Here is a 26,633-nt window from a genome sequence, read left to right on the forward strand (position 1 = left end):
GCGAATTGATTTTGTGTGAGAGGTGGACATTTTTTAGTAGTACCCCTGTTGTTTGTTTTAGTTTTAGGGCTTGTTTTCCTATGTGTGACTTCCAAGACATGTTGTCGGTGAATGTTATGCCCAGGTAGCTGAAAATGCCCACCTTCTCAAGTGTGGAGCCCTCTAAAGTAAACTTCCCTTTAAAAGTTCTGTGGGGATTGAGGGTCATTAGTTTTGTTTTCGAGGCGTTGATTTCGAGTCCCTGTGATGAGCAGAAATGCTCGAAGCACGCAAGGAGTTTCCTTAGACCACTAGGGGTCTTGGATATCAGAAGAGTGTCATCGGCAAAGAGTAAGACTGGGATTTTTTGTGTGCCAAGTGAAGGTGCGTCAGCCTGCAGTCTGAGGAGGGAGGGGACGATTTCATTGATATACAGGGAAAAGAGGGTCGGGGCAAGTAGGCACCCTTGCCGCACACCCCAGGAAACATGGATTCTATCAGTTAATTGGCCCTTGTTGCCCCACCTGACTTGTGCGTAGTTGTCCTCGTGGAGTCGTATCAAAATGGCAAGAATGTGCTCCGGGATTCCCATCCGAAAGAGAGTGTCCCATAGTTTGTTGCGAGGTACTAGGTCAAAAGCAGATTTGAGGTCCACAAAAGCTACATAAAGGCTGCCTTTACCAATGAGCACTGTTTTCCAATATAATAATAGGAATCTGAGGGCTTGATCAGTGGTGGAAATTTTCTTCCGAAAACCGGCTTGGAGGGGGGCTAAGGATATCGCGTTCAGTCATCTATTCTTCGATCTTTCCTAGGAGGCAGTGGCAGAAGACTTTTTGGACACAGTCAATTAGGCTAATAGGTCTATAGTTGCAAGGAAGTGATCTGTCGCCCTTTTTAAAGATTGGAATAACAATAGCCGCTTTCCAGGACTCGGGGATTGGCGCCCCAGATGCTATTGCGTTAGCTATAATGGTGAGGTATCTTGACCAGGATGCTAGGTCTGTTGAGAACAGGTCTGCTGGGACGCAGTCTGATCCAGGGGCCCTGCCGCGTTTTAAGGTGCTTAGAGAATAGGTTATGTCACTTTGGGAAAACAACAGGGGTGCTAATGAGTGATTTAGGTGGGGGCCCATGCAAACAGGGATGGGGCTATCATGATCAGGGGAGTACAGGCTACTAAAGTGAACTACCCAGTCTTTCGGGGCAATATTGGTTGTGATGTCCAAACCACTGGTTTCTGGGCCTCGCGCTGCCAGGGACCACAACAGACTATGGTTCCTCTCGCGCACAGCGTTACTGGGTGCTGTCCACCATTTGTTATCTTGGTCACGCTTGGCTATGCGTATTGCAGATTTATAGGACTTCCTAGCTACGCGGATGGCGGTGGGGTCCTTGGATTTAATGGTTTGAACTAAGCGCTTGTTTAGGGACCGACACGTTTTATTGAACCAGCGGTGCCTACCTATGGGTCGTTTGTCGTAGTGGGCTGGGGGTACTGAGAAGTGGGCTGCGATATCCCTAAAGCAGGAGGTGTGAATTAAGCTTATTTCCTGGTAGGGAATTGCAGGACCTGCCTCTAGGCCCATTAGTGTGGATTTTAGGGCGTTATTGGCAGCGTTGATGAGTGCGGGCCGAGCCACGACCTTGTCCCATTTTGTGTCGTTTATTGTTGGCCAGGCTAATACCCTCGGGTGCTACTGCTGGGGAGTTAGACGTGGATGGGAAATTACCTAGAGCTAATGTGTGGACAGAGAGAGGGTTGTGATCACTTTCAGTCCTTTCAGTGATCGTCATGTCGATGACTAGAGGCCATAGTCTTATATCGAATAGACAATAGTCGATTCTGCTGGTGTGGTTGGTTTTGTTGAACGTGTGACTGCCATTGGTGTCTGATTTGGTTCTGCCATTTAACGCCCTGAGCCCGAACTCCATGGTCAGTGATTTGACCTGGATAGCGACCTGCATCCATCTCTTGATGGGTGGGATTGACAGGGCGGGGATAGACCAGGCTTGATCCTCCTCGTTGGTGGATCTGAGATCGTCCCAGTCAAGGGGTTCGAATGTGACGTTGAAGTCCCCAGCCACAATGGTTTTGTGATGGTGGGGATAGTTTTGTAAGAGGGCTACGAGGGCGCAGAGGGTTTTGGAGACTTGACCCCCCGACCCCTCGAGTGTAGATATTAAAGATGTTCACCACAGAGTCAGGCCCAAAGGATAGGCGAAGGCCTAACAGGTCGGGAGAGTCGGTAGGTAGCTGTGAAATATGGCAGCTAAGTGATGTTTTGATCCAGATGGTCAGACCCCCTGAGGGCCTGCCTCTCGTGCTGGCCACAGCGGGGATGTGGAAGTTTGTATAGCCTGTTCCAAAAAGTGGGTTGAGTGACCATGTCTCTTGGAGGAGACATATGTCATGTTCGTCAATAAAGGAGGAGAAGGATGGAAGGGGAAGAATAGATTTCAAACCTGCCACGTTCCATGAAACAAGTCGAACCCCAGTTTGTGGCTGAACTATCCTGTCTAAATGCCTGGGGTTTGTATGGTTGGCTGTCGGGGGTCGGTCTGGCAGATGTGGTTGAGTGAGCAGAAGTGGGTTGATACCAATGTTTACCCGTGGGGCCTGGGGTGGTTGGTGTTGTTCCTCTGTTGGAACTGACCTGGTCCTGATCCGGGAAGTGCTTGCAGGCTAGCCAGCAGCACTTGGTTTGGTGGGCAATGCGCCTGCAAGATGGAAGGTGCATCGTTGTCATGATTGCTCAGTGGACTGGCAGTGGTCTTAGTGTCATGGGTAGGGGAGAGAATACATGGACAAACAGTGGTGGGGTAAAAGGTAGATCTGGGGGTGATGGATGTTAGAAAGTTGCAAGGTTTGCCTACATAGATTTTAGGTGAGGCTGTGAGTCAATCATTTTTACCAAGAGTGGATAAGTTTTCTGCTGGGTGGTAACTCGAGCACTCCTCGTGGTGCGTAGGTGGCCTGGGGTATTTAAACTGGATGCGTGAGTGTGCTGGTGGGCTTGTTCTTGCATCTAAGGCCACCAGGTTATTCACCATGGTCCCGTCCTTGAGTGTCAGTTTTAGGATGTCAAAGTGAGTTCCCGGGTCTGGCCGTCATACTACATTAATTAGGTCCTCGCGTATTATGGATCGGCAGCCTCTAACATGGCGAATCCAATGGATTGCCCTGTTTTTGATAGTCTGCCCCTTCCTTGCGTGTCAATGTGGTTAACTTGGGCACGTTAACCATTAGAACTATATTACCTGAATGGGACCGATCAGTGGCAGGTTGTGCAGAGTATTTTGAGGCGGTGTTGCTCAAGGGTTTGGGGTTTTTATGATAGATGTCTAGTGAGTTTCCTATGCCTGAGTTGTGGGAAAAGGGTGTCTGGTAAGAGTTCGTGGTCTTATCTCCGATGGGGAGGGGGCCGACATGGCTTGAAGCTGAGAAGTTGGGCGGGTTTGTTGTGATGCCTGATAGGGTTGGGTTTTGGACAGGGTTTGTGGTGGCCGTGTTATTTGCGTGACTTAGCTGTTTTACTATTGCAATTAAGGAGTTAACCATGTGCTTGAGTTCTGTGACTTCCTTCTTTAGAACTTGTATGCATTCAATATGCTGTGGGGTTACATGAGGAAAATGCATATTGGTGGCTGCTGGCCCATCTGCCAGGGTGCCAGGATTGATGTCGTCGTGTGATTCAGGGATGTTGATTAAGGGATTAAAACGGTTACTGAGCTGGATGAAATCGTTGGTGGCCAGTGGTAGGTCTTCTACTAGAAAAGGAGCGGTATGGGTGATAACGTTCCTACTCTCGCCCTGCCCTGTGGTGTCAGTGACAGTTGTCCACGTTTCACGAAAATCTCAGCTAGTTTCATGGGACCATCCTTCCTGCTAATTGATGTGGGCTCCCCCCCCCAGTTTCAATATGATTATTTGCCTGGGGGCTGGTTAGTGTTCCATTGCATTCACCCAGGAGAAAGTCGATTCTATCCATGACGCAGTTGCTAGCTGCATGCTTATGCCTTTTTCGCTTGGCTTTTAGCACGACCCCGGCCCCAGCCTCTATTGCTTTCCTTTTGCCCATCTGGTGTTGATGTTGGTGCAAAGTTGAACTATAAGGTGTCAGATTTAGTAGAGCAGCTTACTGAGGGCACAGAGTTGGCAATAGCAAATGGGGCTAAGTCCAAATAGGCCTACTTGGGTGATAGATGTCAGGGGGGTGGCCCAGTCCAGCCTCTGTCAGCCGCTGAAGGGCGCAGGACGGGCCCGCCCTTGGCCCGGGCGCGTCCCGAGCAGCGGGCGCGCTACGTGAAATTTAAAGGGCTCCTGCCCAATGAGGATAGTTCTGGCGCGACCCGAGCAGCGGGCGCGCTACGTGAAATTTAAAGGGCTCCTGCCCAATGAGGATAGTTCTGGCGCGACCACTTCACTGTGCAATCCATCAATCAGTTGAATTGTATAGCGCTGTTAATCACCCACAAGGTTATCCAGGCACTTGCAGGTTGTGATAGACTCAGTCGAAGAGATAGGTCTTGGGAGCTTTTCAGAATTCCAGTGGAGATGGGGAGGTGTGGAGCTGCAGGGGGGTGGGGGTCGTTCCTAAGTTTTGCTGCAAAGTATGAGCAGGAGTGTCCTCCACTGGTGTTTCTTTAGATGCAGGTTGTGTGGGCGATTTGATGGGGAGGCAGACCAGAGTTGTCTGGCTGGTTGGTGGAAGTTTCAGGCAGTGATTAATGTAGGCAGGTCCTAGGTTGTGAAGGGCTTTGTACACAAGGGTCAGTAGTTTGAATTGGCATCTCTTCTTTACTGGGTGCCAATAGAGTTTCTTGAGGTGGGGGGAAGATGTGGCTCTGGCATGGGAGGTCAAGGATGAGACTAGTTGTGGTGTTTTGGATGGCCTATTGTCTCTTGAGGTGTGTGGAGGTCCCATAATAAAGGATGTTTCTGTAGTCGAGCCTGCCAGTGACAGGGGCTTGTTGTATGGTGAGTCTGATGTTGGTGGGGAGCCACTTGAAGATCTTCTGCAGCATGGGCAGTGTGAAAAGGCAGGCTGATGAAACTCTGCTGACCTGGGATTTCATTGTCAGTTTTCTGTCGAGACTGATCCTGAGATTACTGGCGTGATCAGATGGGGAGGGTGCTGGTCCTAGCTCTGTGGGCCAATAGGAATCGTTCCAGGAGGTAGAGTTTTCGCCAAAGATGAGAACTTCTGTTTTATTGGTGTTGAATTTCAGGCAGTTCTCTCTCATCCAGTTAGCAAACCTCGCATCAATCTACCCCACTGCGCTCTCACAGTCCACCACACTCCACACAAACTACCCTACTCCAGTCTCCCCCTATCTACCCCACTTCACTCAACCCAACTCTACTCCACCCCAATCTACCCCACTGCTCTCCAGTCTACCCCACTCCACCGTAATCTGCACCACTGCACTCTTCACAAATCTACAGCAATCCACTACAATCTTCACTCCACTCTAATTCCACCCCACCCCACTTCCGTTTACCCCACTCCGATCTACATCACTCCACTCTAATCTGCCCCACTCCAGTCTACCATACACCACTCCAGTCCATCTCAATCTGCCACATTCCAGTCCAGCCTACACCATTTTACCCACTCCACTCTGCCAAATTCCAAAGTATCCCACTCCAATTTATTCCACTCCAGTCTACCCCAAAGTACCCCACTCCATTCAAATGTACCCTACTCTAATCCAGCAAGTCTAACTCACTCCATTCTATTCCACTCTACCCCAATCCACCCACTGTTCCCCAATTTACCCCACTCTACTCTTCCTCAGTCTAGCCCACTCCACCCCACTAAATTCTATCCTAATCCACCCAGTCTACCCCACCCCATTATACCCTACTCTACTTCACTATATTCCTCCCCAATCTAGTCTGCCTCACTGTACCCCACCTCAGCCTACAGTGTTCTACCCCACTTTACCCCCACTCCACTGTACCCAATGTACCCCACTCCACTGTTCTCCAGTTTACCCCCATCTCACTCCACCCCAGTCTGCCTCACTGTAATATACCCCACCAACGTTTAGCTGTGCTGAACAGCAGCCTCACTGGTGTACAACATGCCTAAAATGTATTGCCAATAGCTCTTGCACAGGCAAGACCTGTTGGCTTTACCAGTGCTTGCCCCCCCTCTCTTTTTAGCTCTGTAGGAGTAATTCCCAATACACTTTTTGTTATGTCTAGTGTCGACTAGTATGTGGCTTGACCTGGGTTCATTTTCTGGTCTTCTATGTCGAACATTGAAATGCGCGATGGGGCTCCCCTTGAGAGATTCCATGTTGATATCAACCTCTGGAGCCATCTCTGAAACCTTGGTTTCTGGATACCTGCGAGTCAGGTAGAAGCCTCCAAATCTGGGCTGATCCTCGTATTGCCCCCATCTAGGGGCTGAGCCTTGGGAATAGGCCTGTTACTGCCCGTGGCCAGCCAAGAACCCCTTACCACTGCTCACCATCCTCAAAAATATTTTTTACCCCTCGGCAAAAACCAGAGGGGTAGTAAATCTTTTTATTGAGAATTGAGCTTTGTCAAAAGGCAAACATGGCTACAAACCTACTGAGTTAAATGAAAGGGTTGCCGAAAAGGCCCACAGTGCCACAGGATCCACCTCGGAGGTGACCAAGTCCCCCAGCTTAGGGTCTATTTTGAATAGAAGGGACCTTCTCCCTTCTTTGGAGATGGCACAGTTGGTATTGCTAAGGAAGATTATAGCCTTTTGCACGAAATCAGGGAACCAGAGGCCTTGGTGTCCTTCGCCATATCCAGGATCTTAGTCAGTGGACCTGCCAGGTCTAACAAATTGTCCTGGCAAGAGTGCCTGAAACAGTCAATCTGTTTTTTGGGACCACAGATATATTTTGCATGAAAGGTTGCAGTGCTTGGATCAATGTCCAGGATAAGGTTGACCTTTTCAGCGATGGACAGGGACGCTCTGCTCTGCTCTGAGGTGGTAGCATACCTCCTAGAGGCTTCTGCAATCTTTCAGCCATGTAGGTGGCCACCTTGTCGGCAGGGACCTAATCAGATGATCATGGGTGGAGAAGTTGGTCAGGGTCCAACAAATCCGACTCCTAGGATGTTAAGGGCGTAGTGCCATCTGAAGGTGATGGGTCCGAACATGGATGCCAGGGTCTTGTCTGGTTCAGGATCGCCATCAGAGGGAGGGGAATCGTCAGCTCCTGGCGGGTGAGGGGTGGTGGGAGGAAAGGTGGGCTCTGGTGAGGCACTGGAGAAGGGGGTTGGAATGGCCTGCTGGTTCGATGGCCGCCTGATCCAGAAAAACACACTTAAGTTAGGCAGAGGAGTCAAGATCAACTCCTGTGCGCTTTCTGGAAGGTAGAGGCATCTTCGGTATGCCTGAGGGCTGAAGGGGGGATAAGCCCCTTTGGGGCTGCCCTCGGGTCGAGGGGTTTTAGACACTGTACTGCAATATTCATTTGTTTGCGCTACAGTGGCGCCATGGCTTCCTAGATAGTCTTATAGATGGAGGCATCCATAATATTGCAGAAGTGTTCGTCGATGGGGAGGTAGGTAATGGCCGCCTCCTCAGAATAGGAAAAGTGGACTTCCTACATTGTTGGGGCTGTGGATGGACAGTCAATATTTGAGGCCAGATGGCAACTATTATGCAGGGAAACGCTACTGCCCTCAATTAACATGGCACAAAGCACAGCTGGAAGGCAGGGCAAACCTATCAATCCAGTGGCAATGGAAGGCCTGGGTGGTCTTCCCTCCCCCACCCCCGCTTCCAATCAAGCGCTAACACGCACTTGAAACAAGGACCTTCACGGGTGAGTACAGACTCCTGCACGGGGCTTAGCGCTTCTGGCCAGCGGGACAGGATAAGGCAGGTTACAGTCATCTCTCTGTGTGATGCTCTGATCAATTTCAGATATCTTGTGGAGAGACGGTGGGCACAGAGCTCGCAAGGGACCTCGCAGAGACGTGGCACCCCCAAGCAGTCGCAGGACTGCACTGCCCCAATGTCTAAGGGAGACACAATGCTGCACAGAAGTGAGTATGCTTCTGCGGGTGCACACGCGCTCCTGAGAGGAGACAGGTCAATTCAGCAATAAACAAAGTCAGTACTTAACCATACAAAGCAAACACTGCAGTAGAACACCAAGCAAGAGTACTTATCTGATAGCTGCGAGGAGCAGTGAAGAGAAAGGAAGGGAGCTTGATGATGAGGGTCTATAATAGACTATGGGGGGCGCTCTGGTTGGTTGGTTGTTCAATGTAGTTTTCCCTAAAGTTCATGGGAGTTGAAGTTGATACTGATGTTCTGACATTGCTGCTATTTGAATAAAGGCAAAGAAAGAAAGCACAATCCTCACTTCTGGCTTCGCTTCTGGAATGTATGCAGGACAGATTGCTGCATATGCATGATTATAAGGATTACTGGACTGTTCACTCACTTTCTGATTACTTCTATAATGCAGTCTTTCAGCTTTTTGACGTCTTATACTTGTCTGTCTTTGGCTTCTGGAAGCCTGACATTTTTCTTTCAGGGGTTGTGCATTTGATGATTGATCTTTGCTGTCCAGCCAGGCTTCTCAGCGAGGAAGGCATAATACTTTAGTGCACTTGGCCATCGCTCAAAGTTCTGTAATTGGCTGATATCAGGAGAGAATCCCTTGTTGGATGATGCTTTTGGACACTAAGGTATTTAAGGGGTTCACGTCGTCGTGGACAACATTCAGACCGGATTGTTCACTGCATGGTATCTGGGAGTGTCCCTTGCCCCAAGTCTCTGACTCATTGAGAATCTGTTATCCTGAATTGGCTCTGACATTATGCTCTGACATTATGCTAAGCTAGTGTGTGCAGAATCCTAGGCTTGCCTTTGACAATATGAGAGCCAGGACTTGGCCTGTGACCTGGAGAGAAGCACCAACAGAAAAAAGCATGGGAAGCATGAACAGAGAAATACAGTCCCCATCCTGGGTATAACACATGAAGCGGTGGTGGTAGTGTACCATGTTTTGAGATTTGTGTGTCCAGACTTTTTTTCTGTGGCATTGCAAGTGAGGCCTAGTGACCAGTCTTGTGTAAATGTCCCCTGTTGTATGTGACCCAAGACCTATCATTGACATCGAATCTGTGTATAGTGAGCCTGTGATACATGCATGGTTAGGAGACCTCTATGCTTGTGTGTCTGAGTACTGAACACAGTGGGATAGATTTTGAATAGCCATGGTTTAGCATGGAACAAGATGGAGGATGAGGACAGTTTCCCCAGACAGTGTCTATGTATTGGCTACATTATTGTAAGTGGAGGGTGGATATTCATGTACCGATGTGAGAAGGATGGATACAGGGCTTCCTTTGGACATTTCACAAAGACTTCTAGCGGGAGGCTGCTGATTAGATATTCCTGAGCACTGCCGTTTGGTGAATGATGAGTGGGACTGCAGTTTCTGTTGCTTAAGGTGAGGAAGCTGCTAGGCAATGCCTGTTTTTAAATCTGTTCCTGATTACTCCTTCAGAAAGGATACTGACAGCCAGTTACAGAAATCTCACGCTTCACTGTGCCGATGTGATGGGTGCTTCTCTATGAGGAGCATCACTTTACACAAAGGCTCTGTCTAGAGAGCATCATAGATAATGGAGGAAGAGAGAGAGGAGTTAATGGTGTTCCGTTGTATAACTTCCTTAATAAATACTGACACAATACTTATGATACAACAGGACCATAGGTGAAAGAGGGTATCAAAAAGATGGATTGTTACAACATGTATATTGGAGAGCTAGTTTCACTTTGCCTTGTAGGTTTTCCTATAGATAGGATGCGAGATCCTCACCTAGGGGTGGTATGCCTCATCAAAGGGTCTGCTCCTCCCTCACTCGTTCACAATTTCTGACTGAGTGGGCTCGACAATGGCAGCTCTTAATAGAGTTCTTTTGTAGGAAACAAAAATCCTGGTAAAACAGGAGCATCCCAACTAAGCGACTGCTAAAATTACCTGCAGGTAACGTACTTCTTCAGCTGGGAGATAAAGCTGGTTCATTTGTTTATTAGCACCTCCTTTGGGAATCCTAAACTAACAAGATATGACTTAAAGCATCAAGGGCAAGAGTGGTGATTGAAGTAGAAACCAGGTGGTGTAGTTACGTACAACTAAGATCAATTGAGATTTGTAGCCTGTTCTTGACTGTTTAGGTCAAGATGTATTGTAATCAAATGGGGAGTTTTATGGCATAGCACGATAGAAAGGGGTTGACCGTGACATGTTGCAGCTGAATTAATTCCTGGCTAGTAGAAGCATTTAAACATTGTCTCAATAACTCTGAGATCCAAGATGCACTCTAGTTAGTCTAGCAAGAACCAGAATAAGGATAGGGGATCTAAAGTGGTTGAGGAACTGCCAATTGAGTCCAAGTCCTTCAGTGCTGTTCACATCCTACTGTATTCTATACAACAGTTCATTTCTATAGAAAGCAAGGACTTTGTTTTTGTCATTCCCTATGAGTAGTGACTTGCTGGCACAATGGATCATGGCATTGTCGTGTGCCAAAGCATGGCTGGACAGAACCATGGAGGGTTAGTGGAAGTGTCAAGCGTTCAAGTGGCCATCCCCCTGATTTCCATCCTTTCAAACAAGGAGAAAAGAAAACTTGTTTCTCCCCCTCTTGCCGTTTTGGCAGATAGTGAGTAGGTGAGGACAGCAGAAAAGGCTACTTCAGTTTTATTCAGATTCCCAGCTTGTTGTTTGGTTGGCACTGTCCACTTGTAGGAGTTCTTTCTGCACAAATTTGCTTCCGCAATGTTGCCCTTCAGCCAGGCTTTATAACAGTTCTTCAGTCGGGGCAGAGTGTGCACAGCTTTACTTGGGGGATCCCACTTATACCACCAAGTGCAACCTGCTTTGTCATTTCATTGATGAAACAGGGTGGAATGCCTTAATATGTGTTGGAGAAACCTTTATTCAGAATTAAATGCTCATAGCCTTCAAAGGGTAGGAAAATATTTAAACAAAATTCCTTCCTTCGGGGTTTCATTTTTGGAAGAGATGTAGGAACTCCTTTCTCCAGGGGATTCTCCAGTGTCAGGAATTGCTGGAATGCAGGTAGTCTCATGTCCCCTCTTTTCCCTGAAATATTACACTAAAAAGCACCCCCTCATTTGGGGATCACAGTTTTTAGAGCTGAATTACCCTTCCTGCCTCCAACCCAGTTCTTCATCCTCAGTACCGTGTTTAACTAAGTCTTAAGGAATCCTATGTGAACTACCTGATTAGCAAGACCTCCTGGACATGAACAGGGACGTAGGGTTGTAGTGTTGCAGATTTTGTAGGGATCTCAGAATATTCTCCTTTCTAGTTGCCCTTCTCCATTCATGAAGAACAAGTTACTTTGCCCTAGGTAATGCTCTTCCTAGTAGAGACTCTGTCCAGCCACAGATATTTCACCTTTTGAATATTCCCAAGGCATAAGACTGGATTCAGAAACTTTTCAGAAGTACTTTTCTGCATCAGTAAGCAGCGCTGTTCCTATCCGTAGGGATATCCTTCCTCTACAAACATGACATGGGAGCCTACATAGGCGCCACTCCTGCATGCTGATGTCTGTTGCTTTCAAGAATCCACATCCTCAAACACAGAGGCCCAAAAACAAATCTGTGTGATCAGTGTGCAGATTACTAGACTTGGGATCTTATTAATGGACAGATTCCAGTCACAGAATGGGGAGGATGGAAGAGTGGGTGAGGAATCTGCAGCTCAATAGTCTTTACCACAAAGAGTGTTACCAAAGGTAAGTAAACTTGTTCTTCTGATAAAGACTTCTAACTCCAAATTCTTCACCTTTTGAAAGATACTAGAGCAGCATGTATTTACAGATGGGTCTGTGGCTGGACTCAAACCAGAAAGTCATGCAGGACCAAGTGAGCAAAATGCCCCTCTGCAGACCTGATTGTCCAGACAATTGTGGTTTGAGAAAGTATAGACAGACGCCCAAGTAACCACCTGGTAAATTTCAAGGACAGAGATTCCGCTTGCCAATGTTGTGGTAGCAACTTTCTCCCATGTAGAATGAGGCTGGAGTCCTTCTGGAGGCTTCTTTTTAGGCATTGCATACCAGATTGTGATGCGAAGCCCAGTTCAGCGGGAGATGGTTCTCTTCTGCTTAGCCCTGTTTTCTTCACTCTAGCGAACCCCCACAAAGAGCCGACTGTCCACCCGGTGGTCTTTGGTACGATCTATGTAAAAGCTTAGCACCCTCTTGTTGCCCAAGCAAGGTCGTCTCCTCCTCCTTAGAAGAGTGAGGTGGAGTATAAAACGCTGCCAGGGTGATTTTCTGTCCAACATAGAATGGCATTACAGCTTAGGCAAGAAAGAAGTTCTGTGTCTTCAAAACTAGCTTGTCTAGAAAGAAGGTGGTGCAGGGCAGACTGACACAAAGAGCTTGAAGCTCACTCACAAGCTACGCCAATGTTATGGCGATGAGGAACAACAGTGTGAGACGACGCAACGATAACTTCTGAAGCAGCTAGAAGGGAGTGCACACCGAAAAACGTAAGGTCAAATTAAGGTCTCTCTGCATGCAAAAGGAGAGGCAGGAAACCAATATTGTAACCCTTTCAAAAAGTGCATACCAACTGGAGATTTAAACAATGAGGGCTCATTTGGCAACTGCAAAAAAGCTGATAGGTACTTTTTAACTGTGCCCAGAGCAAAGCGTTGCTGGCTAGAGACAAGACAAATAAAACGTCAGATAACCTTCCTTGGAGGGGGTCTATCTGGCGAGCTCCACACCAGTCCATAAATGTGTCCCAATGACAGGCATATACAGTTTTTGCCGAAGGATGCCTGGCTGACAAAGATAGCATCATCCACCTCTGGGGGAAGGTCAAAGCTGATCAGCTGTTGCTGCTCAATCTCAAAAGCATGAACATGGAGATTGTAAGGTCATGGGTGCAGATGGATGCCTGCTGCTGCGACAGCAGACCCTCCCGGAGGAACAGCTTGACTAGAGGACAGATGCTCCATCCTAGGCGTTCTGGATACCATCTCCATGCCTGATCTGGAGCCACTAGGATGACTTGGGCTGGGTCGGTCCTAATTTTCTTGAAAACATGGGTCAGAAGTATTATTGGCAGAAAGACACACAGGAGTCACAAGTTTTACTCGAGTTGGAACGTGTCTCAAAGCGAGAGTCTCCTTGGAAACCTTGTGCCATCTATGGGTGTAACTGCCACTCATGAATCACTAGACACCGAAGGCTGAGCTTGTCCTTCGTGGCATTCAATGATCCTGGCTGGTGGTTCACCACCAGGAAAATGTCTTGGTGGTACAGCCATATCTATAGGTGCAGAACCTCCTGGCACAGAGTGTCACCTCGCCCTATTTGTTGCAGTACCACAGGGCAGTGGTGTTGTTGGTGAGCACCTGTACCAGCCCCCTAGATGGAAGGAAGATCTTCGGTGCCGAGTGGGTGGGCCCTCAGCTCCGCAAGGTTGATTTGTAGCCAGGACTTCATCGGAGACCAGAGGCCTCTGATCAGTACCTCTCCTAGATAGCCACCCCAACCCAGAAGTGATGCAGTGGTCATTAGTGTCAGCTTTGGGTGGGGAAGAGAGGGATCTGGCAATTATGTAGTCATGGTTCATTAGCACCACTGCAGATCTTTTGCAATCGCTTCCAAAATCTGAATTTGGTTCAGAGAGGTCCCCTTGATGATAGTTGCACTGAGACTTCAGATCCCACTGCAGAACCCACATATGCCACCTGGCATACTCCAGCAGGATGCTGGAGGCCAACAGCAGCCTTAGTTGACCTCCACTGAAATACTCAACTGAGGCTGAAAGATCAGAATCCTAGCCTAACTGTCCTAGACTCTCATCCCTGTAGGAAAGGCACAAAACTGAACCGTGTCCAGAATAGCTCAGATGAAGTGGAGCATTTGAGAAGGAGTCGGGTGTGACTTCGGCATGTTGATAGTGAAGCCCAAAGATAACAGGTTTGTCGTAGTCTGGAAGTGGTTCACGACTGCCTGGGGCGAGCCCACCTTCAACAGCTAGTTGTTGAGGTAGGGTAAGAGTAGCACCCCTGACCTCCGAAGGTGTACTACAATACATTTCATGTGCATTTCCCTTTTACCTCTGGTTGCATTAAACATGCGTGCAGCCGTGTTTTGTGCAATTCATTTTACCCCTGTTTACATTAAACATTCGCGCACCCAATGTTTTGGGGTTTAGAGGCTGCAGGACTAAAACAGGCCAAAGGTGTCTGTCCTTCTTGGGCACCAGAAAGCAGTGAGAATTGCAGCCACGTCCTACTTCATCCATGGGTACCCTCTGCATCGACCTTGGGGCAGATGGAGAATGTAGCGTGTGTTCTAGAATATGCCCTCTTGTGCAGCCTGTTGACTCAGTCGTTGAAGGTTGTTACAAAGACCAACCTCTTTGCAGCCCATTGTTTCTTTTTGCTTAGGGCTAAACTACTAAATGCACTGACGTTTGTGGGTAACAACACCATACAATGGACGCTGCACCAAAACCGCGCCTGCAGGTGTACAGCATTTAATTTGGGTTGTATTCCTTGATTTCCAGAGAGAGTGAGCTTGTTACCGCTGTATGACTTTGATATGGGGCTTGGGAACGGTCAACAGGGTTTTCCTGTTTTTTCTGCAGCTTGATTGCCTCATAATACTGATAGCGTTGATGTGACAACTGATAGCTCTTTGGCCTGTGACATGGGGGGTAGATTTCTCCCTTCTGCGGTTCTCCCCTCTCATCTTTGGCTAATCTTTGGCAACTATAGGCTCAGATAGTGTTGTGCCCTCATTTTTTACATCTTGTGTTTTACATTTGTGCAATCCTTTTAGCCTGGGTTTTAGATAAACAGGCACGAGATTGCTGTGTTTTTTTTTTTTTTTTTTTTGTTGTCTTTTAGTACCAGAGAGTCTCTTCTACTATGCCCTGTTGTACACACCTCATATCCTTCCCTTAGGATAGAGCTCCTCCTGAGCATCACGCTAAGGCATCTCGAGTTCAGACACCTCACCGTCTTTTGGGGGGTAAGATTGTAGTATGATTTCTACTGATTTAGTAACTAAAACATAGTTAGGCAAGAAGTTGGTGAAGCTATTGTTTCACGTTTTGAGTTGGTGGCACTACGATTGTTGCGTGCTACCAACACTCTTGTTATACAGTGCTGTCCTTAGATGTTAAATGATATAATATCGGTAATGAATTATCGGTGGCCACCTGTATGGTTTTAGTTTCCTTTATTTTTTCTCACTGCATGTTTTTAGCAAAAGTGTATTTTTCCAAGGTCCTGATGAATGATCGTACACCTCAGTTGAGGGTTTGGTTGACAGAAACATGTTTACCATGACACCACAAGGCAGGGATATTTGACTTCTACCATCTTTCTTTTAATCCTGACCCCAAGCAGACAATATTAGTCACACGTCACGCATTACTTTTTTTACACACTCTAACATCACCTCCTTGCTTACTCCATAGGGATTACTACCAAATACTGAAAACATCCAAAGAGCACCTCCCAATTACAGAGAGAGTTGTAGCCCATACCATGACTAGTCTGCACGGTGTGAGGAGAATCCCTATGCTGAAGCATGCCACTTTAGTGAACTCTTGAGGGGCACTGGTGAAAGGGGAGAACAGTGAACTGATAATACTCCTGTCTGACCACACTTAGTGCCGATTGGCCTGCAATTGGAAATATGGAAATAGGCATCCTGCTGGTCCAATGTCACCATCAAGTCTCAAAGGTCGAGAGCCAGCAAGACCTCAACCGGTGTGAGCATTTAACCTTCTGCAGGAAGACATTGAGAGGGTGCAGGACTAAAACAATACGAAGATGTCGGTCCTTCTTGGGCACCAGAAAGCAGTGAGAATTGCAGCCACGTCCTACTTCAGCCATGGGTACCCTCTGCATAGCCCCTTTGACCAAAAGAGCCAGCCCTTCCTACTGCAAAATGGAGAGCTGGTCCCCTGTCAGTCGCTTGAGGGACAGTGGGAGGTGGGGCAGCGAGAGAATGAATGAAAGGATATATCTCTGCCAAACATTTGCAGGCCCACCTGTCTGATGTATGGCTTGCTAACCTGGCAAAAATTGTCAGAACCTGCCTTCCATCAGGTGGTTGTTCTTCACTAAGGGCATGCTAAAGGGGTTTGGCATTTTGGGCTTCGGGGGTATGTAGTGGATTGGTTGGCCTTTTGACCTTGACAAAAGGCGTGATGGGCATCACGGCCTCAACCGCAAAACTGCTGTGTGCCTTGGGGAGTTTGGGTTGGCTGGTGGTGTAGGTTAACTTTGCTGAAACCGCAAAAGGAGTGGTAGGACTGACTTGTATGTCTTGGTGGGGTAGATAAGCCTAGGGAGCATGCCGTGTATGTGTTCTCCTTTAATAGCTTGAGAACGGGGTCTGCCTTGCCATCAAACAGACGAGCCCCATCTGACGGCATGTCCATAAGAGACAAATGGACATCATCTGAAAAACTAGTGGATCGGAGCCAAGTTTGGCAGCAAATGGCAACACTGGTGCCGGTGGCCCGCCCAGTGAAATCAGTGGTGTCTCCGCCATAACCAATTGTGAACTTGGCCGCTTCAGAACCACCCTATATAGCCATGGGCGTGGACAGGTCAGATCTTCAGGAACACCTCGGAGTACCTGAGCCACCGAATCCCAAAGGGCATGGGACAGACAGCCGGTATTCACTGATCAGAGCACCAAGCTGCTGGACGGAAAGACCCTTTTACCAAATGGTTCCACCCATTTTGACTTCCTATCAGGGCAAGTAGTCTGGAACATGTTAGGGTTAGTTTTGCTAGCAGACTCCTGCACCACCAAGGTTTCAGGAGAGGAGCGTTGCGATTAAAAATGCAATGTCTCCTAGGGCCGGGTGGTCGCATTGTGCAATCTGCCGGTTGACCTGAAGACCACAGCAAGGTTCTGCTCATAACTACCGCAAAGTGTCTCTAAGGGCCCTTTTAAAAGGGAGTCAGTTAGGGTTAACTCCAGCTGATGGAGTTCTGTAAGAATATTGGTCTTGATCTCTGAAGTGTGGGGGAGCTGGTGGTCCAGGATTTTGGCCGCCCAGTGCATGACGATGGTGGTGAAAATGCTCTCCTCAGTGGCTCGACTATGGGGTGGGAGAAGCCCAGACTCTGGGAAGGTGTCAAAGCCACTAGCCTCTTGCAACTGGTCCTACCAATTCCCTCATGCTAAGGCTGGCCAATCTCCCCCCAGCAACAGCCATCATTTTATTTTGTTTGAGTGTTGAAACTTTTCAAACACTCATCCCCATGCACAGATCTGGGTTTAATCCATTGTTATTGTGCTCACCACGTCACCCCAGTTTGGACCCAGCCATATGCAAATCAATCTTGACCGTTCTCCCCGTGGGAAAAGTCCAACACAAACTACTTTTACTGAAAGATTTTACTATAATACACTACCTGATAGGGAATTCTTCTAATCCTTGAAATGGCCTTTGCCAGTATCTAAAACATTACTAAAGACTGGAAGTAAGAGAACTGTATATCTGGTGCTGGAGCATTAATAGAAGTATTACCAGTTTGGCTCAATATAATTTCTATAGATAACCTTTTTCTTTGTAATCTGGAGATGAGTAAGTAGGACCAGTTAAGAACCCGCTTTACACAGTATCTAAAATTAGTGTGCTAAAGTCTGAAAAAAAACCTCTAATTTGGGTTTGGTTTATAGGTCTCAGATATAGGCAGCTGTAGGTGTCTGTTGGCAGTGCCCATGTTTCTAATGTGACATATACTTAACTAAGTTTGGGTGTGTCCCATTGTTCCTGATTGGCTGACTTTGTTGTCTGAGTTGTCCACTCTTGATTTGACGGTTTTCCACCTAGTTGGGTGTTATTACTGTACACCTGTGCCCCCAATGCTGCAAAGTGATGCTGAGCACGCGAGCGCTTTTCAACCTGTTGTAAGTATTCCATGGGCTTTTAACCACGCCTATCACCTTCACTCATGTGTGGGCTTGCCTTTAAAAAATCCCTTGATGTCATTGGTAAATGCCTTACGTTTGTACAGCTTTGGGGGTGGTTTTGTTACCACCTTGCAGACTGACCCTGTTACATGGTTTATTGCACGATTGCCGATATACTTCAGTTTGGGCAAATTCTTTTTTTTTTTTTTTCTTGTTTCTTCTTTTTGTGCTCCGTGGCGCTCACAGCGCAGAACAGCACAAACTCCATCGGCGGTATTGAAGCGCTGGTCACGTTGTTCACACTGTTACCTTATCAGTCATTTCTTTTGGTTTTCCCCTTCATGCTCCATAGCTTTCACAAAAACACTTGTAACTGATAAATGCTTACGTACTATATTCACTGCACTCTGGAAATTCACCCCATAATGCTTTGCAGGCCATTGCTTTTAGAAAACATTTTTGCTCATAACTCAGCCTGTGGTGGTCCTAGGACAATGGGACCACCTTCAAAACATTTACATTGCTCTTTCTGTCCACATCATCTCTGGGTCCCCACACTAGGTTAGTGGGAACCCCAAAATATGGGGGGTTATGTTAGCCAGCCAGCAACTCTGATTGTGGGGTGGTGAAAGTGGTATTATATTGTAATTAGCATGGCAGATTTAAATAAGGATGCTAAATGGCAACATTTTCTTTGTTGGCTGCAGATAGAGGAAGAAGGTAAATGGAAGTGCTTTAGTTATATGCAGGGTCACTGGAATTACGTGGCAGGAAAAGACGAAATTATGAGGCAGGGTTGACCAATTTATGTGGCAAGGAAAGTCCAGTTATGAATTTACAATACCAATAGCTCTAACTCGAGCAAAAGGGAGACCAAGTGCATTGCAACTGCTTATTAATGCAGTATGCCTCATTCCTCACTTTTGAACATTATTTGCCGCTCTAACATAGCCGCATGCCATGTTATAATAGAATTTGTTTTTAAACAAAAAAAATGACCGCCATATTTCACAGCGTACGTGTGTTCATCACCAGGCATCTTGGAATATGTTTTCCTAAATAGAAATCTCATTAAAGATTGTTCACCTATATGTGCACATGTGTCTTAATATATGCTTTTGCAGAGATAATAATTTACTCTTTTAGAGCCTAGACCTTTTGGCTTTGCCAATTCTGGTTAAATCTTGGGATTTCCAACAGTAGTGAGTCTTTGCTTATGCAATGTTTAAAACTACTCAAGATTTCTATTTTTTGCAGCCAGATTCTGTGGTGTTTAGTTCTTTTTAGGTCAGATATAGCATTTTACCCTGTAGCCTAGCTCAAAGGTGTAGCCAGCATTCTCAAGTTTTTACTTCTGAAAGCTATCTAACTACCTAAGATTTCTTTCTCTTTTCTCAGCCAAATACCTTAATGTTCTGAGTTGTATAGACTGGTCAGTCAGATTCAGCACTTAAATTGTAGTCGGGCCTTTTCAGGGTTAAGGGAACTCTTGTAGCTCTGCTCCTATGAAATTATGGAAAAAAGAACGTTTGCCCCCAAATGGACCTTAAATTGTCTGTGTACCAGTCCTCCCTCTTGGAAGCTGCTAAATATGCTGATTGGGTCAGTCTGGTAGCAATAAAGTGTATTGTACTATATCTGCTGATTGATTTATTTCCTGTATTTTAACTTTAAAAGAGGAGTGTGTTTTTATTAAATCAACACTGTATGGGTAATTATTGAAACAGGACTTTTATCCCAGTGTATCTAGCAAATGTAGTTGTGATAAAATTGTGTGACTTTAGTCTATCATGGGAGGAAAGGATGAGGTGTGAGTGAGACCTAGAGGGGAGTAACAGAGCACAGTGTGGGAGAGGTATTTGGGATTGAGAGCAAAAAACACAAACCATCATGGAGTGCAGAAAGTAAAAAAAAAAAAAATAGTAGTTCCTTTGACTTAAGAAGTGGAGGGACACAAGCAAAGAGGTTATGTTCCAGGGGAGGGACAAACACAAATTGGACAATGGCAAGGCACTGAATAAGAAGCAAGCAAATGAATGACAGTAAAGCCAAACATTGCTAAGCAATGGGTGGGCTTTAAGCATACAGACCAGCGATTCTGGGATCACCCAGTTTCAACCACAATCCAACCAGTGAGGAATAGAACACACTATGTACAGGTATAATACAAGAGGTACTACAGCAGAAAGAAGCCTACCAAAGGAACCCAGGGGTCCCCCACAAAAAAAAAAGACTCCACGCAAAACGGACAGAATACAACTCCGTCTTAACACATGATGCTGTATAGAAATTCATCAGGGTCTGCAACAGCATATTATTAATGTCTGTTTAAGTTAACTGCAGGGAGTGAGTCTGTTTGCAGCAAGACGGATGATACAGAGACGCTCTTTCTCTATCCAACAATGGTGTATAAAGAGCCTTGGTATTTAATCCTAGAATTCATTGTACCCTGCTCTTCAGTACTGCAAATGCCTAAATCCTTTGCTTGTGTGTGGCAGCCGGAAATATGCCCATAAGGATGAGAAGACATGCAAAATAATGACCAATATTGATGTTGCGTAAGACGTGTCCTTCACGCCACTCTCTTCGATAGTATAATATACGCTCTGATCTTTTTATTCAGTGGTAAAGCAGAATGCTTACTGGTAGCACTGGTACGCGAATATGGGTTTTATCATTTAATAAAACTCATAAGGAAACTTTGATAATAACAATTGTTGTTAAATATGTACAGCTTTATTCAAAGTCCCTTGTGTTTACCTTTTCCTTTCACTGCAGTATTTGCGTGGGTTGGGCATAGTTACAGATGGCAATCCTTCATATGTTTTTTCTAAATTCCCCCGAAAAAGTATATGCCCAGAATAAAATACCATGTTACTGCCATCCTCGCCAAAGTTAGGATATTTTTCCTATTATAGTTAGTAAGTATGAGCACAAGTTTTTTCCTACCATAATTTGTGAAAAAGTAAAGTAAATTTCCAATATGATACAGAATGAGGCATACTTTTCTACTCAAATCATTATTTACTTGGGATAATCCATTAAATCTCCACAAGCAACACCTTCAATTCTACATCATAAGCCAAAACCTTTAAAACATCTACAGCTTAGCTTGATTGCTCCCCTGCCCTTCTCTCACTGTTAGTGTTGAACGAATGGCAAAGCCAAAAGGTATCGCCCATGGCATTGTCAGTGTTTTTTTTTTTTTTTTTTTTTTTTTTTCTTTCCCTTTCCAGCTATGCTGCACAGCAGTCCGGACTGCTGTCAACATGGCTTAAGGTTTTAATAAAATAAAAATGCTATGATACGGCCAGCATTGACCACGTCATAGTAATTTTGGTTTCTTTATGCCATGTTGTAGAGCAACCCGCCCTGCTGTGCGACATGTCTAGAACAAACTGACAAAGAAATAGATGTTGCATAGACGAAACACTATTGGCTTTGCCAGTGTTTGTTTTATTATCTTACTACCTAGGCCGCTGATCTTCCATGTCTTGCACTGAAAGTATGTTGCCACGTGTCGGATAAGGTACAGGTGCCCTGGTGTGTTATGTTTGTGCCCACAATACTTAGATAGATTGCAATCCTCCCTCTACTTTCCACCCTACACTGTAGTACCATGAGCCTTGAACGTCCCACTGCCCAAATGTGTTAGTCTGTCACCCCTACTAAACTAGTAAATTTGCTAACCCAGCTCTATTGGTCATTGGTTAAAGTGTGTGGAGGCCATTCTCGGTCAAGTGCACAAGAGAGTGTTCTATTATGGTCAGTTCCAGTCCCACTCATGCCACATGCATTCACCTATTGTGACTAATTTGTTGAATACTGATTTAATGTCATGGACCTCTCTGTACAAGCACATTAACCACATATTCCATTTACCTTCTCCTGTGTTAGAGATGTTCTAGTTCACATTTCACAGTTCTGCAGCACGTGCCACCTGTCTGCTTCCCCCTCCCCCCCCCCCCCAAAAGCCGCCTCCATTAGTCCTGCAGTTGTCACTTTAGAACATGCTTGATTCACTGTAGTGGTAAGAGATTGATGGGAGGCTAAGATATTTGGAATGATCTCTTTTCAGTCTCGAAGAAGGTTAAACATTGGACGCTGTATGCGTAAACCGTGCATTTACCTTATCAGCAGGAGTGTTACAAGATGAGGTTGATCGATAAGAATGAAAAGTAGGCCATGCCACTCAGACTTCGTTGTAGTGTCATAAAGTACAGTCAAAGCCAGCATGCTCTTGTGTGATGAGCAACCAGCATGCCTCACGTCACAAGACTTCATTCGAAGAGCCTTTTAATTAACATCTCTCATGACAGAAGAACCATCAGTCAAACCAATGAAGAGCTCAGGTCTGACTTCCCTTCATTACCTAGATCAGGTGTCTCTAGCCAGTTGATCACGAGCTACTGGTAGTTCCCAGACACCTTCACAGTAGCTCACAGCCTCAAGTTTATTTTTAACTAAGCACAGGGTCACATTTTCCTTTTAAAGTTAAGGGAAGGCAGTGTTCATTTTACATTATCAGGCTGCATATAGCAGGGTCTGTTAATGACCAGTGCTCAGTCAGACTTATGGGCTGGGCTAGAGCACAGAGGTGAAGAACTTAAGTACTGAGGTATTTATCTCTTTAATAAATGTCCTTGTCAACTCATTATTGGAGCCTGAAAACAAAATTATGTTTCTGAATGCTGTTAAATGGGAGAAAATTCAAATGAAAGCTTAACCTTAATATTGTTAACTCTTCACTTTTTTATTTTCTCCCATTTCGAAGTGTCACGTTTACAAACATTAGGCATCTTGCTCCCTCTGGCCAGTAGACACTGTGCCATGTGTATAACTTACAAATACAGTCATTTCTTGTAATTGGGAGAAATTTGAAGTGCAGAAAAATGTTCCATAGTTTGAAAATTTTTGCAGAACGTTTTTCTGCACTTTAAATTTAGCCCATTAAAAAATGGTTGAATGTTTGTTACACATATAAGAGTGACGCATGTGGCGAAAGGTATGTCCTGTGCCAGAAGTACATAGGACGCAGTCGGTCACCTGTACACCTATATCCCAGTCATACGCTCACATGTTCATACATCCCCAAAGACCCTGGTCTCACTCTCACTGTCACATGGCAGGCCAGGCGTAGTGCCCTTATTCAAAGTATTTTGTTCAAACCATAGAATTTGGCTTTCTGGACATTAGGCTTAGACAGTGAGCTGGGCGTGGCAGGGTTGCAGTACCAATGCGCAAGCTGTTTTTGTTTTTCCACTGATCAGGAGTAGCTCTCAGTACAGAAAAGGTTGGAGACCTCTGTCCTAGATCTATTACTACCAAGCAGTCAAGTCACTGTGCTGTGCAGGAGAATCTACTAAAGCAAGCCCATTTACTTTTCTTAATGAGCACAGAATGTAATGTTCTATACAAGTTAATTTAGAATAAGGGTGCTGTATCCCTTTCTCCCTCGGACTTGTAACTCCACTGACCTGTTTCGTGCTTCAGTCTGCAGGGGACCTCGAGAATGATGAACGCACTGCTGCAGTGATCATAGAGATGGTGAACACGGCTAGCGGTTTCCGCATGCAAGGCAGTAAGGAGCCACCCTTCAAGCGCCTGTCTGGTGAGTGCACCTTAAACAGCTGCTGTGGTGCAACAGAGAAGGAATAAGTATTGTATTGTGATGTGTTAGCAGTGCTGCAAGTGGATTTGCAGTACGTTCGCCTTGTTTGTGTGGAAGGGTGGGCTCGATGGGTCCTGCTGGTTAAAGAAGAAAAAAAAAAAAAGAAAAAAACACCACCCAATGAAGGTTTTTTTAATTGTTTGTCCACAAGGTTTGGAGCCAGGCCAGGATTCTGGGGTAGCCCCGACTATGTAAAGGTCCCATTTATACTAATTGTATGTAAATCGGTCTTGTGAATAGACTGAAAATCTAGCATTGCTGTGGCAATTTTTTTTACCTTAGCAAGCGCTGACACTAAGAACTGACTTGTCAATCCTCACTCAGCGCCTGGGTGCCATCAGATGGGAAGCCACAAGTGTTCTCCGGCTTATTAATGTCTTGGGGGGGCAGGTAAGCCATGATTGTGCATTACACTAACTGCAAATCCAGGGGTAACTCAGGGTTGCCAGACAAGGCAAACAACAGAAATTCCTGCTGTCCATGCCAGCATATTGGTGCAGAAGAGTTTTAAAATCCTTTTAAACCTACCTGTAATAAGAGGCAACTAACTACTTTAAAGAATGGTATCCGTGTAATGGAAAGCAAAACTGTGCCTTCGTTTGTTTAAGTGATATTTATTTATTTTCGGTTTGAAGCTTATCCGTCTTTTCCTCCTTCTGCTTTCCCTCCTCAGTGGTTTTCGGTGAGCAGACCTACTTGATCACCGTATCTGGACAGAAGATCTTTGTGGTGAAACGGCAGAACCTTGCGCGGGAACCTGTAATCGTCTAGGGTGCTGTATTTGTCAGTCTTGCTGTAATGCGCACAACAAAGTCCACCACTTCAGAGGACTAAGTGCCCAACATTTGGCACAATGTTCATGTGCGCTCCTTTGCCTATAGGTCTGTTGCTGGCTATAGTGTGATACCAGATGGAGGACCGCGAAGACAAGACTGTGCCCAGGACATCCCTAAACCCCATTATTGTGAGCAACTGGGATAACTGCAAGAGATGGAGATGACTTGGCTTACTAACACTTTGAAGTGGCAATATAAAACTGGTCTGTGCCTCTGTTTCTGACAGGGTAAAGCCTGTGCATCATAATGAAAATCCATCATGTGTGTACCACGTCTCAGCCACTTGTGAACGCTATACTGCTTAAAGTTTAAAATTAAATAAATTAAAATGCTGTGGTAAAAAGTTGTCTGAAAATGTTGCTATTATTGTAAGGTTCTGCACACAAGGTGTCCACACCTGTGTAAAATTTGTTTCCCGCAGCCTTTTTACTTAAGAAAGAGTATGATACTTACCTTGTAAGCATCTTTTCGTAGCGTGTAGTGCAGCAAACCCACATGCTAGGCACACTCCAGCCACCTAGTTTTGGGCTCAGACTCTACAACTTGTTTTTCCTTAAGTCTTTTATTGCTTATGTGGCGTTGAGTCCTGGAACTATATTGAACACGAGTGCAGCAGCTCAAAGGGTGAGGACATCAACCTTATAAGAACAACATTTAAATTCCAAGAGGGTACTGATGGTGAAATTCTTTTCAATCCTCCCATGAAAGGCTTAGTGACTGCTATTCCAAAAAGTGACTACTGCTTGGGCTTCAGCAGGTAAGCCACAAGGTGCTGTTGTTTGGAAGTGTATGCTAATGGTGACTTTTGTAGGTGTAACAAGTAGCATGCTATTGGTTGTATAGTAGGAGCACAAGGGTCTATGTGCTACGCTATACTGTGGCACAAAACGTTTCCATTTAGCTGCGTGACAAGCTGTTGTGGTTGGGTGTCTTGCCTCCTTTAGAATGTCAATACACTGTGGAGGCCTTAGAATGTCCAAACTATACGTCTCCATGTGACAAATTGCCAGGTTGAGTTGTTTGGGGTTTGGATACCTGACCCTGCCCTAGCTGCGAGTGAAAAGGCCTGGTGTGTTGGGGAGTCTTTCAAGAGGTACGAGGGACAGCTCTAAGAGCATTGTGAACCAGGGTTGTCATGCCCAAGTGGGAGCTACTAGAATTATCTTGAGAGATGTCTGTGTCTGAGTTTCCCAACAAGATAGGGAATGGGTAGGAGAGGTGGTAAAGCATATGCAAATATCCTTGACAAATTAGTCCATGGACTGTGGGTAGTAGTACCCAAAGGCGAAGTTGTAGCTTTTTGCATTTTCTTTGGCGGTAACCTTGTCCACGTCCGGTGTACCCCACTGCTGAAAATAGTGGTGGAGGACTCTAGGGTGGAGTTCCCACTCATGGACTTAAAGCTGGCTGGTTACTTAGCAGGCCTGCCACCAAATTGTCCACTCCCGGGAGGTGGATGTGATGGTGGATAGCCAAATACCAAATGTCCTGTGCCAGCTAAAACTGTATTGTGTGTTCCACTTTGTTTTTGAATGTAATGCATTGATGTGATGTTCTTCTGTTTGGAGAAGAACTGTCTACACAGTTATATTGGAGAGGAAGGCTTTTAGCACCAGCTGAATAGCTATGATGTGTTTACGTTGTTTCTCACAAATTTATTTAAAAAGCATCAGTTAAGAAAAAAAAAAATCCTTTTAAATTGATGCTTTTAAATTTGACTGCATTATCTAATGTATAAACAGATCTTCGAATCTGAAGATTTTAAATTGTATTGTATGCTTATGGATGACCATGTGAGAAACATTAATGTATTAGGTAGTTTTTAATCTGGGTGTGTAATTTTTAAATTGTTTATCTAATATATGATCTTTTGGTATGAAAAATAAAGTAATACTTTTATAGTAACACAGTGAGACACGTTATTTGCATAATTTTGTTTTATTTATTGATTTTTACAGATGATTGCCTTTCTCTACCAAGACTGCTAAGCTTTACTCATAGTGTATGGTGGTTTAAGAGCCCCATGGTTACAAAGGAATGGCACAATATAAGCACAAAAGGGAATTTTGTTTTGTTGTAGTTTGAACTACCCTGCCCCCTTTTGGTGGTTAAGAGTGACTCTCCTTGTGTGTAGACTGCAGTGCGCCCGTGGATTTTGCAGTCTCTGTAATCCTTTGTAGGTCAA

The 26,633-nt window shown here is 45.6% G+C and overlaps 1 protein-coding gene across 1 annotated transcript in view; it reads left to right on the forward strand.

Moving 5' to 3' along the window:
• LAMTOR4 (late endosomal/lysosomal adaptor, MAPK and MTOR activator 4) overlaps positions 1-24,791 on the forward strand; it is a 33,584-nt gene extending 8,793 nt beyond the window's left edge. The window contains exons 3-4 of the mRNA XM_069217030.1: positions 23,435-23,552; positions 24,286-24,791. Of these exons, the coding sequence (XP_069073131.1) occupies positions 23,435-23,552; positions 24,286-24,383 (216 nt within the window). The 3' untranslated portion in view covers positions 24,384-24,791. The remainder of the gene's footprint in view (positions 1-23,434; positions 23,553-24,285) is intronic.
• Positions 24,792-26,633: the final 1,842 nt, after the last annotated feature.

The sequence above is a fragment of the Pleurodeles waltl genome, chromosome 12 (genome assembly GCF_031143425.1).
Source record: "Pleurodeles waltl isolate 20211129_DDA chromosome 12, aPleWal1.hap1.20221129, whole genome shotgun sequence".
Taxonomy (NCBI): domain Eukaryota; kingdom Metazoa; phylum Chordata; class Amphibia; order Caudata; family Salamandridae; genus Pleurodeles; species Pleurodeles waltl.